At 34.8% G+C, this 18,777-nt stretch overlaps 1 protein-coding gene across 5 annotated transcripts; it reads right to left on the reverse strand.

The window, feature by feature from the left end:
• Positions 1-875: 875 nt before the first annotated feature.
• On the reverse strand, positions 876-18,774 carry LG06H11orf54 (linkage group 06 C11orf54 homolog). 5 transcript variants are annotated; one of them, XM_019737514.2, is made up of 9 exons: positions 18,657-18,774; positions 13,538-13,689; positions 11,485-11,583; positions 8,807-8,880; positions 8,519-8,620; positions 7,376-7,552; positions 5,028-5,177; positions 3,005-3,121; positions 876-2,072 (listed from the first exon to the last, which is right to left on the reverse strand). In XM_019737514.2, exons 2-9 carry the CDS (start codon positions 13,590-13,592, stop codon positions 1,899-1,901), a joined length of 948 nt encoding a protein of 315 aa, XP_019593073.2. In that variant the 5' UTR covers positions 13,593-13,689; positions 18,657-18,774; the 3' UTR covers positions 876-1,898. The 5 variants fall into 5 exon arrangements, with proteins under 5 accessions (XP_019593073.2, XP_019593075.2, XP_019593074.2 ...); XM_019737516.2 differs by having other exon boundaries at positions 13,538-13,684; positions 18,657-18,678; XM_019737515.2 differs by lacking the exon at positions 18,657-18,774 and adding an exon at positions 14,317-14,509 and having other exon boundaries at positions 13,538-13,684.
• Positions 18,775-18,777: the final 3 nt, after the last annotated feature.

The following is an 18,777-nucleotide window of genomic DNA, read 5'->3' on the forward strand; positions in this document are numbered from 1 at the left end:
TATGGCATTAACATATAATTTTGTGAGTGTATAATTTTTAAATTGCTTCTGAGAGAATCCTATTATTTTCATAGCGGCCTCCTTGCTGTTTCTTTAACATACCAAATTTTCTTTTGCCTCTCGGCCTTTGAATCCAGGATGTTTTTCCAAATACCTTCATGGTTCACTCTCATTTCTCTCTGGTCTTTGCTCAAATGTCTCTTTATCAGAGGCTTTCCTTGATCTCCCTATATAAAACATTCAATAGAGTCTGCTTCCATTTTTGATGTTTGACTGCTGACAGCTGTTTTCTTCCCCTTCTGTCCCACTTTTGAGCAAGCTGATAAGCAAGCCTGGCTGCTCCTTCCTTCCACACCTGTGAGAAACTCAGACTTCATGCAGAACCATGAACCTGCCCTCTAACCACCATAAAAACCCCAAGCCAGTCTCCTTTCCCTGTTCGCTCAAGCCATTTTTGGACTTGCTTGGGAGCTGCCCTACTTTCCCCAGAGGTAACCAAATAGCACCCACCTTTATAGTCCATCCAATGCTTTACTTTTCTTCATTGCACTTGATACCACCTGACATTATTATTTGCTTATCTGCTTATTAATTTGTCTTCCCTACTATATAAATGATTGAATGATCGATCCCAGCATCTAGTGAAGTATCTGGCAAAATCATCCACCCATTCATTCATTCAACCAATATTTACTGAGTGCCTGCTTGGCCAGGCACTGGTAAGGCACTAGTGCTATAGTGGTGACCAACACCCTTGCCCTCATAGAGCTTCCATTCCAGAGCACTGGGTAGGTGTTCAGTACTATTTGTTAAATGAATGAATATGAGCACTGATATTTTTGTCAGGAAGAAGAATATTAAAAAGAAACACAATATCACATTATGAATATAAAATTTTTATTTTTTTGCTACAAACTAGTGCTTATTTTTAAATATTTAGTAATTTATACTCAAAGGACATGTAATAGCTAACATCCAAAGAAGACAATCAAAAAATATTTTTTGAAGATTTATTATGTGCTTAGTACTGAAGAGCTCCTAAATCTACACAGTGTTGGTATTAGTAAAATTAGAGAGTTGATTTTTGGCTAATAATTATTATAGAAGAACACTGAAGAAAATTTGAACCATAATTAATAAGAGTATAATTTTATATTTCATGGACAGTGGTCATGTTTAGCAATAGCCTTATTTATAAATTAAAGTATACTCACTACAATGTTGTATTTTGATGCTGTTTTTTTTTCCCTTCTCTTCTTGCAAATAACCAACCAGGCACAAACTGCTTCCAGTCGGCAATCCAAACAAAGCAGGAATCACGACTAATATTTGCTAACCTAGTTACTAACGTTTGTGAAAGGCAAATTGAAAACTGAGTTTGGTTCAACAGGCACCAAAAGGGGTAAAGTTGCTCACTCTGACCACCTTATTCCATGAAAAAAGTATACTTTAACTTCTAAAATAGATTTTTAAAATTCAATACAGAGTCAACAACTATCAAACTTCCAATACTGATTTTCCTAATACTCAGAAATATCCAATTAGCAGTTGTGAGACTAATTTGAAAAATTTAATAATGTTAAACAAATGTAAGTTATTACTCTTAAATAGTAAAAATAACCAATCACATAATTCCAGATCATGTTTCTATTTAAGGTATAAATATAGGACTGATTTTTAGAATAAAAAAAAACGAAGAATATCTCCATCATGTATCTTTGTTCCCAATAAACTTTTCAGATAGATCTATGAAATAACACAGAGCAATGTCAACATACTTTTCATTTCCTAGGCCAGAAAATTAGGGTGTAAATAGTGAGATCATTTTTGTTGGATTTTATATTTGTATCAATTAATTAGCCTTAGTTAATCATTTCTTTTTCTAAATATCAGTTGATTTAATCTCGCCCAAATGAATGGGTCTCTTTTGGTTGATCAACGCGATAGAGAAACTCTGCAGGTAAGAAGTAGCCAAGATACTCCACTGTATCTGGGGTAGTGTCATAATGGTAGTGTCCACCTTCTCCATGATGGCTAAAACAGTGAGTGTGCTCCAATCGCAAATCAAACCCCTAGGATGACAGACAAGCTCTCTGTTAATACTGAAATTATTTTGGATAGAATTTATTTAAGGGGGAGGGAGACCTTTTTTATTTTTTACAGTAGTTTTTATTTTATTTTTAAGTAGGTAATACATTCACATGATTCAAAATTCAAAGGCTGCAAAAGGATATATATTCAGTAAAAAAAATCTTTCCATCTCCTGACCTCGCCATTCTCTTTCCTTGTAGGCAACCAATGTAAGCAGTTTCTCCTATATCCTTCTAGAAAGGTTTATTATTTTTTTACTCAAATGGTAGCACTCTGTACATACTGTGCTGTATATTGCTTTTCTTCATTTAACAATATAGCTTTGAGATCTTTGTATATCAGATCATGAAAGAGCTTCCTTATTGTTTTACACCTATACGGTATTCTATTGTAGGTACATACCACTTTCCAACTGATGTTTAGATTATTTCCAATTCTTCTGCTATTATGGCAATGCTGTCATGAATAACTTTTTAACTCATCATTTTACACACTTATGAAAATACTTAGTATTCCTAGATATGTAATAAAATACATCACTAGCTAGTATTTTGGTAGATATTTGCTTTGAATCTATACTATAATGTTTCTTCCTAGTGTATAGTATTAGAATATAACAAAGAGTATAATGAACAACAAATAAAATAATAGGAGACCTGAATCCAATCATGAGTCTAGTATTTAATAACATGACTTGGGTGTTGCCTATGGGTTCATTTTCTCAAAGTTGAAATCTGCCCTGCCAACTTACAGGGTTGTTAGCCACCTGTTCCTTTATCTTTGAAGATAATTCTAGAAACTCTCCTACTTCTTAAACGAACAACATAAAAAGTGCTTAATTCTAGAAGAATATCCTAAAAATTGAGCATTATCATTGTAGGTGCTGCAATGTAAAAGACAGATGTAGACTTACTGGGTCTCTGGAGACAAAAACTGGGAGACAAACCAAAGGAGCCTTCATCTCATAAAAATGCAACCATTTATTCACCTCTTCATCAGAGTTCAATGGGCAGGAAGAAAATTCTGCAGGCTACAATAAAAGATCATTAAACAAGTAAACATAATGTTGAGAATTAAAATTTTATATTAAGTTAAAAACTTTAAGACTTCTTATGTATTCTATTGACTATCTTTGCCATCAAAAGAAGTTACACACCCTGGTTTTCAAAGGGATCAATGTGTACACACTAAAACATATGAATAAATGAAGGAATGAGTCTATTATATTTTTATTGTTCATTGCTTCAGTTTTCCTGTGAATATATCCTCATCCTAATCTTAAATGTCATCCTGTACTTATTCAAGTACACAATATTTTATTATTAACTATAATTACCACAACGTACATTAGATTTCTAGAACTTATTCATCTTATAACTGAAAGTTTGTACTCTTTGGCGAAATTTCCCCATTTCCCCCCACTATCACTCCCAAGCCTCTGACAACCACCATTCTACTCTGTTTCTCTAATTTAGACTTTTTCACATTTCACATATAAGTGATATCATGCAATATTTGTCTTTCTGTTCTTACTTCACTTAGTATATAATGTCCTCCAAGCTCATCTACATTATTGCGAAAGGCAGGATTTCCTTCTTTTTTAAGCCTGAATCATTTTCCATATATATATCACAATTGGATGGCTGGATAGATAGATAGAAATAGATTAGATAGATAGATTAGATAGATAGATAGATAGATAGATAGATAGATAGATAGATAGATAGATAGATACCGTGTTTCCCCGAAAATAAGACCTAGCCAGACAATCAGCTCTGATGCGTCTTTTGGAGCAAAAATTAATATGAGACTCTGTATATTACATTATATTATATTATAAAGACCTGGTCTTATAGTAAAATAAGACCGGGTCTTATATGAATTTTTGCTCCAAAAGATGCATTAGAGTTGATTGTCCAGCTAGGTCTTATTTTTGGGGAAACACTGTAGATAGATAGATGATCACAATTTCTTTATCCATTCATCCATTGACAGACAGTTAGGTTGTTTCCATAACTTGTGAATAATGCTGCAGTGAACACAGGAGTGCAGATAATCTCTTCAAGATACTGCCTTCATTTCCTTTGGCTATATACCCAGAAGTAAAATTGCTGGGTCATATGGTAGTTCTATTTTAAAAAATTTTTTGAAGTACCGCCATACTGTTTTCCATAATGGCTGTACAACTGTATAATAATGTGGTATTTACAAATAGATTTGTCCGTAATTTTCTTGTAAATAATTTGGAAAAGTAAGTAGTTTCACAAATGTTGTATCTTTCCTTGCAGGATAAGCTGGCTTGCCATTTAAAATTATCAGGATAAAAAAACCCACTAAAACAAAATGTTTTCTAATGGCTTTACTGATAAAACAAAAAGGAAATTAAGTTGTAATCACTTTTACACTTCATTCATTCATTTATTCATTCATTCACCTACGAAAAATCATTTTATAAGTCCTGAATGCCCTGGGTCTGTATGCATATAGTATTCTATGCTTAATGTCTTGTAAACTTATTGTATTTAGCCTGTAACATTGTAATTTTCATGAGTTCTTGCCCCAAAACCACAACCATCCTAATAGCAAAGTCTATGTACAGAGTTTGGGATTCTGTCAATAAAAATAATAAGCAATTTCTCAGGCTTCCACTCACATCTATCTCGATCTTAAAAGCAAACACATTGAAAAGAAAGTTCTAATGTATTGACATGAAAAAAGGACTCTAGCTAGACATTATCGCACAACATGATTCACAGTTTTGTTTGTCATTTAAATTTTAAAGTAATGCAATCTAGTAAAAGGATTTGTTCAAGGTGTATTTAAAGGTAGAATTGTCAATGTATATTATATGTATATTTAAAAAATCCTTACGATCATCAGCATGTGCATACATACATACCACACATGCATGCATTCATGCACCCATAGTCCCTTACCATAATGTGAGTCTTCACTTTTCCCTTTTGAATTACAAAAGTGCCTCCCATCCCTACAGGCTTATCTCCATAATGGTTTTCAAGAGTCTGTCTCATACAAGTCACAAAGTTAAGTTTTCCAGTTCTTCTTTGGGCTTTCACCTCAATGACCTAGAGAGGACATAAATATGCATAGCATTGTTCTAAGGTGCAAAATTTTATGTAAATAACTACCAGAGTGAAATATTATATAATCTAATGCCAACAAGCAAATATTCAATTGTGTGCTTAGAGTACCCAAATATGAGTTGAGGTATCTCAATTCTGTGTCAAGTCTTCATCAATTTTACACACACACACACACACACACACGGTCCTCAAAAAATGTATACACATTTTAAAAAAGGAAAAAAACTGTATTAAAATTGTAATACAATGAATGATGCTAGCATTCATTAGATAAACGCCATCTTTTGAGTGAATGTCACCATAAATTGCTACGTAATTCAACTTCAAAAAGTAATACATAAACAACATGTCTTAATGTTATCTATTCATGAGGCATTAATTTTCTTTACCTCCTTCCTGCTACAATTTTTTACTACCATCATTTCTATCTAGTTCAATCAATAGTCAGGAATAAATGAATTATTTGGAGCATATATATATATATACATATATATATATATATATATATATATATATATATATATATGCCAAAAAAGTGTATATCAGTGGACACTTTGCTCAACGTTGCTCAAGCAGTAGTTTGCCGTAATCAGAAGTGTCTGACGCTAATGGTAACCACTTTGAGCACCTCTTGTAATTGCAGAAGTCAAATGTGACTTATAGGGGGCTGGCCCGGTGGCTCAGGCGGTTAGAGCTCCATGCTCCTAACTCCAAAGGCTGCCGGTTCGATTCCCACATGGGCCAGTGGACTCAACCACAAGGTTGCCAGTTCAATTCCTCGAGTCCCGCAAGGAATGGTGGGCTCCGCCCCCTGCAACTAAGATTGAACAGGGCACCTTGAGCCGAGCTGCCTCCTGGATGGCTCAGTTGGTTGGAGCATGTCCTCTCAACCACAAGGTTGCAAGGGATGGTGGGCTGTGCCCCCTGCAACTAGCAACGGCAACGGCAACGGCAACGGCAACTGGACCTGGAGCTGAGCTGCGCCCTCCACAACTAAGACTGAAAGGACAACAACTTGACTTGGAAAAAGGCCTGGAAGTACACACTGTTCCCCAATAAAGTCCTGTTCCCCTTCCCCAATAAAATCTTAAAAAAAAAAAAAAAATGTGTCTTATATTCCTCTTTTGTTATCGGTATATATTGAGTATCACAATTTTAATACAGTTTTCTTTTCTTAAAATGTATATGCCTTTTTTTGGCACCCTCTGTGTGTGTGTATATATATATATATATATATGCAACTAGGATATATATATATATATATATATATATATATATATATATATATATAATTTACATTAATTTACTCTAATAATAAGTTTTATTCATGCTTTCTTGGACTGAGAAAGAGTGATAGCTAAATCCTACACTGGACTTTAGAGATTCTTATCATCATATATCAGTGTGGTCATAGATTAAGAATTCCCTGGCTTAAAAGGCATTGCTTACTTAGTATTATTCTTAACCTAAATTTTTTTAACCTAAGTTTTAAATGAGACTTTCACTCTGCCTGTAGTACTCTCTGAATCTTTCATAACTGAGATTATTTAATTGCAGGCGAGGAGAAAATGATTACATTTTCTCACTTCCTTTAAAATTCTGGACTTATATTACCTCTACTTTATCAGAAATTTTTAGTTCACTACCTCATTTCTCAAAGTAGCTGAAGTAGCTATCTGTGCCTACAAAAATCAGAGTTTTCACAAATGCTAAAACTGAAATCAACTTTTTATGTACTAATAGGAAGTAAATTTGAAGTGAGACACTAATTTTCTTTACCTCCTTCCTGCTATAATTTTTTGCTACCATCATTTCTATCTAGTTCAATCAATAGTCAGGAATAAATGAATTATATATAAACCAACTATAAGTAGATATTATGTATAACAGCTACTTGGTTCATCTAATTGACTAACTCACTCCCCACATGAATATCCTGTTACATTTTTGTTCCTCAGGAAAAAAAGAGTATTGCTTACTAGATATTATTCTTAACCTCAGTTTTAAATGAGACTTTTTCACTCTGCCTGTAGTACTCTCTGTCTTTCATAACGGGGTTATTTAAAAAGCTCTGACTTAGGTACTTTGGAGTTTCTTTAGAAAACCATATTTGTGGCAAAAAAAGTTCAAATTTTTAGCTGAGAACTTTTAAAGAACAACATTCTTATGAACAAAATCACCTTTCCAGGTTGGCCCTCACTGGCAAAAAGATTAGCCAGTAATGCACACCCAAAATCATGATATTTCTCACTATATTTCTCTAGTAGGCACCCGCCATCTTCAGGGTTAACACGTGCAAAGTAACTTCCATTTACAGGAGGTTTCTGTTCACTTTCTGTTTGAATGACTGGCATAAACTAAAAAAAGAAAAGTAAATAAGGTAAAATTAGTCAATCCTTGTATGTCTTTGAAAACAGAATATCTTGAATAATGCGACACAACTTTATACTAGACTTTAAGATATTTTGTTTCAAGACCTAACAAGAAAACATGAAATACAAACTATTTAATTTTAGGTTCAGAACAAAATATTGAAAGCTTTATAAATATCAAAAAACTGAAAAAACATTTTATAAAATGTTTATAGTATTTCTTACAGTGTTCCCATAACGTAACATTTGCTTTAAAATGTCTTAATTTTATATTTTTTTTCTATCTTGCACACTAGGCAAATTATATTAATGATTCTGCAAAAGAACTAGTATGATTATTGACTAATAAGCACATCTGTAAAGGTTGTGAGAGAATGGGCAGACTGAAGCAGCCATTCACTCTTCTATTCGTGAGATGTGAAGAAATAGTGATTTTTTTTTATGTTGTTATATTGACGTTCACAGTAACAGATATTTCCTTTTGTAAATAATCATCATACTACTGGAGTAGGTTCCTACTATTTGGTCTGAAAGGGGGAGTTAACTAGATCATTAAATATTCCATTCATCTTCTGATTGAAGAAGCATACCAAAAGCAAAGATTCACAGAGAAGCTAGGAATCCTCTGATGTGTAAGGATTAAAATTGTTCACAATTCAGGGTCCTCAGCAGACCAGAGTAGGACCTTGGACTCATCTAAGACTGTGTATACCCTAAGAAAATCTGAGCACTACAAGTTAGTGCTCCATTACAGTAGGACCAACTGGAGCATGTGCTATAGTCCAAGTCTGTATCAAACAGTATCAAACCTGTAGAGAGATATGACATCAGCCACTTACAATTCATTCAGAAAGCAGGATTTCTGATAGGGCAGTAAAAGGAAAATGGCAAAATGTCAAATCAATAAAATATACACATATAAATCAATAAAATAATTATATATATGCTGACCTCAGAATTGAACCCAAGAGTCTGAAATGGGCCTGCCCCTGCTCCAAGAATAAAAGCTCCAGGTAGCTTGATTTCTTTTGCAATCTTATTTAGATCATAAACCTATACAAGAGGAAAAAAATGTTATTTAAATCACAACTTATACAAATATCTGGTTTACTTTTTATTACTGAGTCCATTAACACTTCCTTGCCACATTGGTCAATGGATCTTCTATTACTAAAAAGAGGAATCAACTCAACTTCTACAATTTTTATGTGAATGTGAAGAATAAAAAAGTACACTTACTTTTTTTTTATTTACAAGAGGCACTAAGTAAGGCACACCTCCTATTTCTGCAATTCTCGTTTTCCCACAGATGCCTAAAAAAAGTAAGCCATCTTAAAAATAGGCAAACATCTAATTCAAGTATTATAAAATGTCAGGAGACACTAAGAGTATATAACTTTTCCATTTTCATAGTTTTACAAATAACGGGTTGGGAGATGTAAGCAACTAGGACTTACGTCCTATTCTAACTACCTGTGACGCCAATATTGTCATTCCAAGCATGATTTCATACAGTTGGTAGCACAAAGGTAACAGAAATAGGGCAAGGGCTAGAATTGGGGCCAAAGCCTGGATTGGATGAGGTTTCTAGAATTAGTACACAATTACTTATTCCTTTAAAAATCTGGGTTTGTGGGGCAGGGATTTATATAAAATTGTATTTTAAAATATTTTGCTGTGGTAGAATATAATATTAGTTCTTTCAGAAATCCGTATTTGGAAATCCTCTTGTCAAAGTTGTTTATTCCCAAGGTTTATAAAAATGACAAGTAATTAGAGGTAACTTCATAGGTTAGGAATGTTCTACGTAACATTTTTAACTAACATCACAGGTACAGCTAGACACAATTTGGGAGAAGACATTTTATTTTTTAATGTAGGGTGGAAAATAATTACCTTTTGTCTGAGAAAAAGTAGTCTCATCAGTTTCATACTAACATCAGTACACAGTAGAGATAACTGCTCTATTTTTTCAGCTATGCACAGAGTAGACATATAAAATCCTTTTAGGTCCCATTATAATTAGGAATTTTGGAAATGTTTTCTATGGGATCAGCAGAAATTACTCATGGATAAAACTTTTTCTCATAGGTGACAGTAACGTTGAAGTTTAGAGAAACCATTAGAAGACTATTTTAGTAATCCAGAGCAATGACAAGTAATGAACTAAAAATGGTAACTTGTAAAGACAGGGAAGAGGAAATTAAGAAAAAGAACAAAGAATAGGCAACTATAGTGAAGTAATGAGTTAAATTTAGATATGTTGACCTCAAGTTGTCTTTAACATACGTGTATATACGAGTAGGTGGGGATGTCCTGTAGATAGCTGGAATTACTGATCTACAGCTAAGACAAAAAGAGACCTAGGTGAGATGTACAGATTTCAAAGTTGTATCCAAATGGTAATTAAAACCACAGGAGTAGAAAGAAAAGCCCAGAGAGACTGTACAGAATAAGAAGAGACTGAGGAAAGAATTCAGGAAAGAATTAAAATTTAGGCGCCTGCCAGAAAGAAAGGAACCAGGAAAAATGAGGAAGAAAGAACATGGAGGTAGGAATAGCACCAATGAAGAAGAGGCAAAAGAACCAAAGACAGAGGAGAACCAAAGTTAGAGAGAATGTCAGGCAGCCATGGCCAAACAGTATGAAATATGTAGAGAGATCAGATAATACTAGTAAACATACTAAGGTCCTTCAGCAAGACCAGCTCATGTAGAAAAATCATAAGTATATATTACATACATATCTGGCTTCCTTAGCATTGTAATTTAAAGACTCGGAAATTATTGACCAGAAAACTCTTCTTCAAAGTATAATCCTTTGGGTGACAGAATTAAGATTAAACGTTTTTTTTTCCTTTTCCTTGTACCTTTCTGTGTTTTCTAAAATTTTTTTATTTATTTATTTATTCTTTAGGAGAGAATGTATTACTCTTATAATTAGAAGAAACTTGGCTATAAAAAAATCATGCTAAATGCTTTTAATGTATGAAGAGAAACTGCTATCTGGTATACGAACCTTCTCGAATTTACATGTCTACTTAAAAATCAAAGGTTGCTTAAACTGGAAAGACGCCAAAATAACATTTAACCCCAATCTGCAGCCCAAATACATTAATTGGTGTTTCATTACCCAGGTAAATGAAAACTGAAATGTGGCAGAGAAAGAACTAGAGTCCAGGACTTCTATCTAAAACTACTATTTAACAAAGATGTCAATTACTTAATAAAAGAATAAGTGAGTGTGTTTAGTTCCAAATTCCTCATCACAGTAGGGTATAATGTTGAACTTTGGAAGCAGACTGACCTGGATTTGAATCCTGATATGCTTCACACGGAGCTTCCTAAGCCTCTCTGAGCTTCAGTTTTCTATAAATTAGGGCTAGTATCACCTTGCAGTATTATTGTAAAAATTAAGGCAGCAAATACAGATATCATACTGACAAATTATATTTACTCAACCAGTATTCATTTCCTTTCCTTCTCACTTTAAATATTGGATGACCATTTGGCAAATTTGTTGAAGGGATATAAGTATTTAATAGATGATTCAGATACAAGATCCCTTCTGGTCTTGAATGAATAAATAAAAACATAAAAATCAAAGAAAGTTTCCACAACAGTCACTTACCCAATTAAAAACAAAATTCTCATGTGACACCAAGGATTCTAGTCTATTGAATATTATGTAACTTGTGAAAATTATGAAAGTACATAAAACACAATACTTTTCCACAAGGGTACAAACTGAAACTTGACCAATATAAAAAAACAGTACAGAAATTAAGCACTATTTAATTTAAAAGTTAGGACAATGTCCTTTATGCACAGATAATTTTAGATAATCTTTAAACATAATTCTGGTTTCAGAAAAAGATTAGGACTGAAACACAAAAGCTAATTGCAAAAATTGCTTACCTTTTACAGGAAAGGTAAATGGCTCCTTAGTCAAATCAGGGCAATCAACTACAGAGACCTGGACATCAGCAAAGTTATCCTTTAGCCCCCTCTGCAGAACTACGAAAGGCAAGGAAAAGGGTTATTTCACATTTGGTAAAAATAGTCGCCACATCAAATCTTCCCTCAACTTTTTTGTGTCACACATTCAACCTAAACTTATATAATTTAAAAAGAAAGGGAAATGGTCTTATTAATGAATATAATTTGATGTTAGACACATAATTAATCACAAGATATAATGTAGACTAAGACACAAATACAAGTGTAAATCATAGTGATTATAAACCACTGAAGATAAACACTGCACATAGGTGAGGACTTCTTTTGGGGAGAATTCCAAAGACCTATTGAAATGTAAATATTTAAACTTAGAGTGTAATTAATTACATGCAACAGTTTCCTTAAACCTTACAGACCAAATGTTGAGCAAAAGAAGCAAGATGCAAAAGAGTACATACTATATGATTTTACTTATACGTATTTCAAAACTAAGTTGACAGAAGTCAGAATAGTGGTTATCTCTTGGGGTATAAATATTAATGGAGAAAGTGAAGGAGCTTTTTGGAATGCTGGGAATATTGTATGTCTTGATCTGGATGGTAATGATGTGGGTGTAAATGTGTTAAAATTCATCAAGCTATATACTTCAGATTAGTGCACTTTACTATAGACATGTTATAACTCAATAAAAATATAAAAGAGCAAACAGATGTCTCAAATTTATAAATTTAAGAGCAATGTACTTTTAAGGATGAAAAGTTCTTATGAAAATGTCTCTGACAGTAGTGTCACTCCATAGTTCAGGTTTTGTAGAATCAGACTTTCTAAAAACATGAAGTCATCCTAAATCTAGCCTGATAGATATTCTATACCAGATCTGTTGTCTATATGAGAAAAGAAACCAAATCAACTGGAAAATTCCTCTACCTAGACTAATGACTGTAGACTTATAAATAAGAATTAAGACTCAGTGTGTGGAAATATATTAAAATCTATTTTTCACCAATTACAAAGGGAACAAGTTCTTGCTATAAGATATTCTATAAAAACTGAAAATTTAACCCAAAAAACATAGATTCCATTTCTGTTTTGTACTGAATGTATGTTTTATATGAAGAAGGAAAATAAAAACGTAAGTACTCAAGAGAAGAAAGGTATTCAAAGAAAAGATTCCTAGCTGTCCTATCAGGGAAGACAGAAAGACTGATAGAAAAACACACGCAAAGAATACTAGCAATACAGATTGTTTACTAGCTGCCATTGAGTTTAGGAAAAAATAAGGTTATATATAAGAGGAGAGCTGCAACCAAGCAAAACGTTGAGTACACTTCTTGACTTCAATCTGAGATATGAACTACCAGGAAAGACACACGTTGAGAAATAAGGGTAGGTTTTATAGTTACCATCGGTATACAACCAAAAGGTTGTCAAATGTTAGCATTCAGGGCTATACAGTTTTGGATTAGAACTACTGGCTTCGTTTTACATTTCTATTTTTATTTTCATTTTCTTATCTATCTTCCTTCTAATTAATCTTGTGAAACTGCTTTAAATTTTTGTTTGAACAAGGTGAAATACATAGAATATATGCAGACAGAGAGATATAAGCAAGTTCATTGGCAACCTATCGTATCAGGAGAGGGGGAAAAAGTATATTGGGAATATGATTAAAACACCACAGATTATATACAGAATATTGTAACTGGTAAAAAGTTAATAAAGCAAAATTGTGCAACTCTGGGCATCACACATACTTAAATCTTGGATTATTATATTTACTTTCATTCTGTAAAGTTGATATCTTAACAAGAATCTTCAAATGGCGAGTTTAGGTTTTTTTGAAGGGGCAAAATTTTGGACTTTCTCAATTAAAATACTACAGAACAGATACTGAAAAGGAAAATGAGCTCTGTATTGAAAGTACTATTGTACAAATCATTTCTTAGAATATTTTTGGTTAATTTTTTTCCTTAGAATAATTTAAAAAACTCAAAGTTAGTATTGTATTTACCTCCAGCAAGCTCCTCTAGACTTGGCACATGAAAGGAATACTCAGCACAAGCCATTTTCTTTCTTCTTTAGGTGTAAGAATGTACAAATAAAGCTACTGTAGGCTAATTATCACAGGCATTAACGGTGTACCCAACAGGAACAGCGGCTGCTCTGGAAATGAACATTAAGAGTTCAGTTATATAAAGAGGGCAAAAGGGTGTTTAGGTTTCTGTCCTCACAGAAAGGCAACCACAGCTAATATTTAATTCCGGGTAAGAAATGTCCAAGTAACCTCTTTTAAAACTGATACGTTAAACAGTTGACATTTAAAGTCAAAAGACAATAGGAAACGCAAACCAAGAGGGCACAAAGTTCATTTTCTTTAGTTACATATCTGGGTTGAACATGGAGTTTTCTAATTGTTGGAGTAAGGAATATAGGTCCTGAAGCAAAAGGTAGTTACTGAGGTTTATGAATATGTGTAAAATGGTTGCAGATAACAGTACAGGATTCTTAAGTACTTCTGCAATAGATCATTTGTGTTTTCCATATTTGACATTTAGGTTAAAAATTAAGTTTCTTAGATTATCACTTTTACAAAAGAAATTTAAATTACTAAGAGAAATGGAAACTTATACAAAGATTAGCTTTTGAAATTCAAATTACTTTCATTTCTTGGTAAGCAGCTTTAATGTTCAATTATTTTGATAACCTAACCAATTACAATGATATTTTAAAAATATATGGTAAGTATATTTTACAGTAAGTAGGCTATATACATAGAAATTAGTATCTTACCTCAAATGTTCAGGTGATGAGGTGTGCAAGCAGAGGGAAATAAATAAAATGAAGGCAAAAGAAAAATATAAACCCAAACAAACGTAATAAGGGGGGTGGGAAATCCCACTGGAGGCTAGTTGCAACAAGGTATAAAGGCAAAACTTGAGAGTATCTCTAAGAGCACTATTGGAGTTCTCATTAAAATTGTTAATGGAAAACCTCATTAATCTGAATAGTCTGGTCCATGCTTACTTAGTAAGTGAAAGCTGACCTTCAGCATCCCTGAAAAATTCTTTCAAAAATTTATTTTTAACTTTTCCAAAGATTCACAGGTTTCTTAGAAATTGGGTTTTTAGTTTTGATGATAATTCCAAACACATCCCCTACAAACATGCTATTGCATGCATTTAGGACTTGACATTTACTTTAATATTTTTATTATCCTTTAATTACTTAATAGGCATAAACTGGTCTCAAATAAAATATAAACAGTTGATAATGGGCCCCAAGTCCTATATAATCATAATTCAATTTTCTCAAACATATTTTTGAATTGAATAATCTATAACTGTTCAGGAATTAGCCATTTTAACTTTTGAAATAATGTCAGATGGGCAGAAAATTACATACAAATAATTCTGTATACTCTTCACCTATATTTCCCAAGTGTTAACATCTTACCACATTTTCTTTATAGAAACCAGCAAGTACTAATTAAGAACATGTCAAAATCTGCTCAATGAATAAATACATTTATTATGAGGATAATAAAAGCACTAGATATTTCTAATTATAGTAGAAATAATAGACTCGAGTTTAAATTCAAACCTGATTTTACACCCTTTAAAAGATGATCAGTTGTTTTTTTTGCTTTTTGTTTTCCCCAAACCCACCAAAATAGAAACAAAGTCCAACCCTGGGAGGCGACTCCCTGAAATTGGTTTAGAAACGTAGAACTTCAGCCCCGCCAATGTCCTGGAAGGCAGTGTGGTAGTGTGTGTATAGTGTGAGAGGGAAGAGGAGGTTGGAGTTGGGGTGATGAGAGAAAGGAATTATAAAGGTTCTAATACAAAGTCAGAGTGGCCCCAGGGGGACAGCTTTGAGCCACAGGGAGGCACACAATATTTATTCTTCAGATTCCATTGCTGGGAGTCAGTGGCCCAGAAGTAAGGTCTAGAGAAGGGAAGAATAGAAATAGGCAGTTGGGTAAGTGGAGCTGCAGAAACAAGGCCCAAAATGGGTAAACCAACTATGGCAACCAAGCTATAACTGTTTATTAACTGCGTATTATGTACTAGACACACTGTTAGGCACTTTACATTCTCTCAAAACCTCTCACAACCATGTATGTTATCCTTCTCATTTCATAAAAGATAAAGTCAGTTAAAAACACTACATTGACTTGAGATCACTCAGCTATTAACTGGTCGAAACAGAATTCACACTAAGTCCAGCCCACTGCAAAGCCATGTTGCAGAAAAGTGGCAAGGCCCGAGAAACCCAAGCGGCTCCCAGAGGGCAAGGAGAACACTGCTTTATTACACTAGTGGGCCCAGTGGGATTGTTCCCAAAGAACTGAGCACTGACTGGGGTCAGGCGCTTTGTTTTATATGTTTAGGCCTCCAGGTTGGGGGGGGGGAATCTGGCCGGGGTGCCAGGGAGATCCGTCCCTAGCAGCTGTGATCCCTCAACTTTGTTTTGACAGGGAGGCCTCTAACTATGGTGCCTGCGGGAGATAGCTCTGATAAGGAGGGAGGAGGAGGGGGGTTGAGCTCTTAGGGGGGGCCTGCAGGAAAAACCGTCCCAACACTATGAGGGCTGGAAGACCACAAAGAAAACTCACAGGCCCGGGAAGTTCTGACTTAGATAGATGCAGGCACTATAAGTCTAGAATCTGTCCTTTTCTTGACCTTAGTTTATTAGCATAGTACAAAACACACCCCTGGGAGATTTCATATGCTAATTAAGCACGCTATGCATGAAGCAGTATGTTAGAATATGTACGGCCACTATGCCTGTGCAAAAAAGTCATGAGGTACCAGCAGGCGGAAGCCAGCAGTTTTCCCAGAGCAAACAAGAACAAAGGACTGAGAAACGTGTAAAAGGTGGACTCAAAGCCAGATGAGGAGCCACTCCAGCATTAGTTGTGAGCTCTCTTGATGCATCAAGCCATCCCATCGTCCTTTAATAAAAATTCTTTTCTCCTTTACTGACAACTGGTTATTTCATTGTTTCTCTTGCGATTTCCATCCAGGGAGAAATGAAAACCCAACCCACAAGTTGGGTAACAGGAATATACCTGTGACCATCTGTTGCCTGTTTCTTCCCCCAGGCTGTGATCCCTGAAGGTAGAACTGTGTTTCTCTTATCTGTCTTCTGTTAAAGAAGAAAATTCAACTGAGTAAATTTGAGGATCTAATTAGCTTTATTAAACGATTCATGGATCAGGCAGCATCCCATCCAGCAAGTAGAAGGGCGCTCCCAGGGGTTGTACAAAATAGAAGGTTTTTATAAGCAGAAGGGTGTGGTGGGCAAGTTACTAGCAAAAGAATAGAAAGGATTATTTTTAGGCCAGGTCATCTTTTGGGGTAAAGGGAATGCCAAGGGTTTTATCAAGCAGATTACCTCACTAGTTTTGATCAAGATATTCTATACTGATTACTTAAAAATTCTACTCCTGGGAAAGGCTAAAATTGCAATTAGATTAGTTATTAGGTTTTGGTTTGGTGAATGTGCTTAGCAAAAGTGATCCCATTTTGCCTTGTTTCTTTTTCTAGCACTTCCAAGTGTGTAGCAAACTGGGCACCAGTTCAGCCTAATTATTTATTGAACATTAACAATGTACCAGACTCAAGGCCCTGGGACAGAGCTGGCTTCATGGGTGTGCAACTAGGGTAGTTACACAAGGCAATATGCTCAGAATGGCTCTTGATTTAATGCTCTGTTGTCACCATCTTGAGATGCTTAATGTTATATTTGAACTTTTGTTTAAGACTGATAGGACAAAGGAGCATGCTTGGGATGAGAGGAGAGAGGCACGATGTGCATGCCCACCATCATTCCAAATTACCCCCATTCACATAAAGCATTTGTGAAGCTGGGTAAGCATAGAATTCTGGTGGACTCATGATACATGGGGATTTCGGAAGACTCAAAGTCCTCAGATTCCATAGTACTGATAGCGTGTACATCAAAAAGTCAAATAAATACAGGGGAGTTAGTTTTGTGCATTTCCCACTGTTCTAGTAAGAACAGTAGATGTTTATATGAGTTATGAAACATGAATTGTGAAATTTCAGTGATTCTCCATACGAGTTAAATGTTCTATGTGTATTTAAAACTGGCATCGCACAATATAAAGAATGGTAAAATTCATGCTAATAATTTAAATTTAAAATTTTTCTTGAGTGAATAGCAAATTGATGCTAGTAATTAATAACAGCATAATTAATATCACAATAATCCTATCAATAATAAACTTTTTCCCCCTGATTTTTGAACAAGGGACCTTGCATTTTCAGTTTGTACTGAGCTTCACAGATTACATGGCCAGGCCTGCTCCTGAATATGGCTGTAAGATATGTGATGCTTGCCCTGGAACTTACAGTATTTCATAGGCTGGAAATGCCTAAAGGATTAGACTTTATGCCTGGAATTGTTCAATATCTGGAGGAAAACTGAGTGAAGAGACCAGATTACCTTCCACGTCTGTCCAATCCTGAGATGACACTAACTATAAACTAACACTAGACAGCTTTACTGGTTTGTCATATGATAAAAGAGGTATGAAAGTGGACAAATCAAACCAGCTAGTTTCTTTATGAAACTATTTTGGGAAAGAAACCCCACCAAAATTTAGCTAGTTCAAACTGTTTTAACACTCAGTAACCGTTTAGGGAACTAAGGAGAAAAAACAGAAAAAAAAAGTTGTTTTCTCTTGTGATATGTTAATCAACTCCTGGGAAGCTGACCCCTGTTTGAAGTGAAAGAGAGAGTTAACAAGTCCAAAGGTGGAGAGAGGAATTGGGTGTGCTATAGAGTAACACTGGCTTCTCGTACAAAGGTTACGTATTTTGAATAATGGTCAAGGCATGATCCTTTCACAATTTAACAGAGAACATTTTTTTTTGAAGACAAAACTATCCATAATATGACAAAACACACTCGGCACCGCACACAGACACCCCACTCACCCCCCCCACACACACACACCCTGGACCACAGCGAAGCAAAGGCGAGACCACCGCAAACAAATCAGGCTGAGTGGCTGTTTCCTCTCAGTTTGCATCCATTCCGTTCATTTGAGCCTACAATTTCTTCTTGTCATTTGCTGAAATGTTCTTGGCTGTCCCACTTACCTAATGCGTTAGGGAAACCTGCACCAGAATCCTGCCTCTTTCAACCCCGCCTCCTCTGAGTTCCCTAAGGCTCCGCCCACTTTCAATCGCTCGTCTTTTCGCGGAGACCAAAATGGCGTCT

Source organism: Rhinolophus sinicus, linkage group LG06 (genome assembly GCF_036562045.2).
Source record: "Rhinolophus sinicus isolate RSC01 linkage group LG06, ASM3656204v1, whole genome shotgun sequence".
NCBI lineage: Eukaryota > Metazoa > Chordata > Mammalia > Chiroptera > Rhinolophidae > Rhinolophus > Rhinolophus sinicus.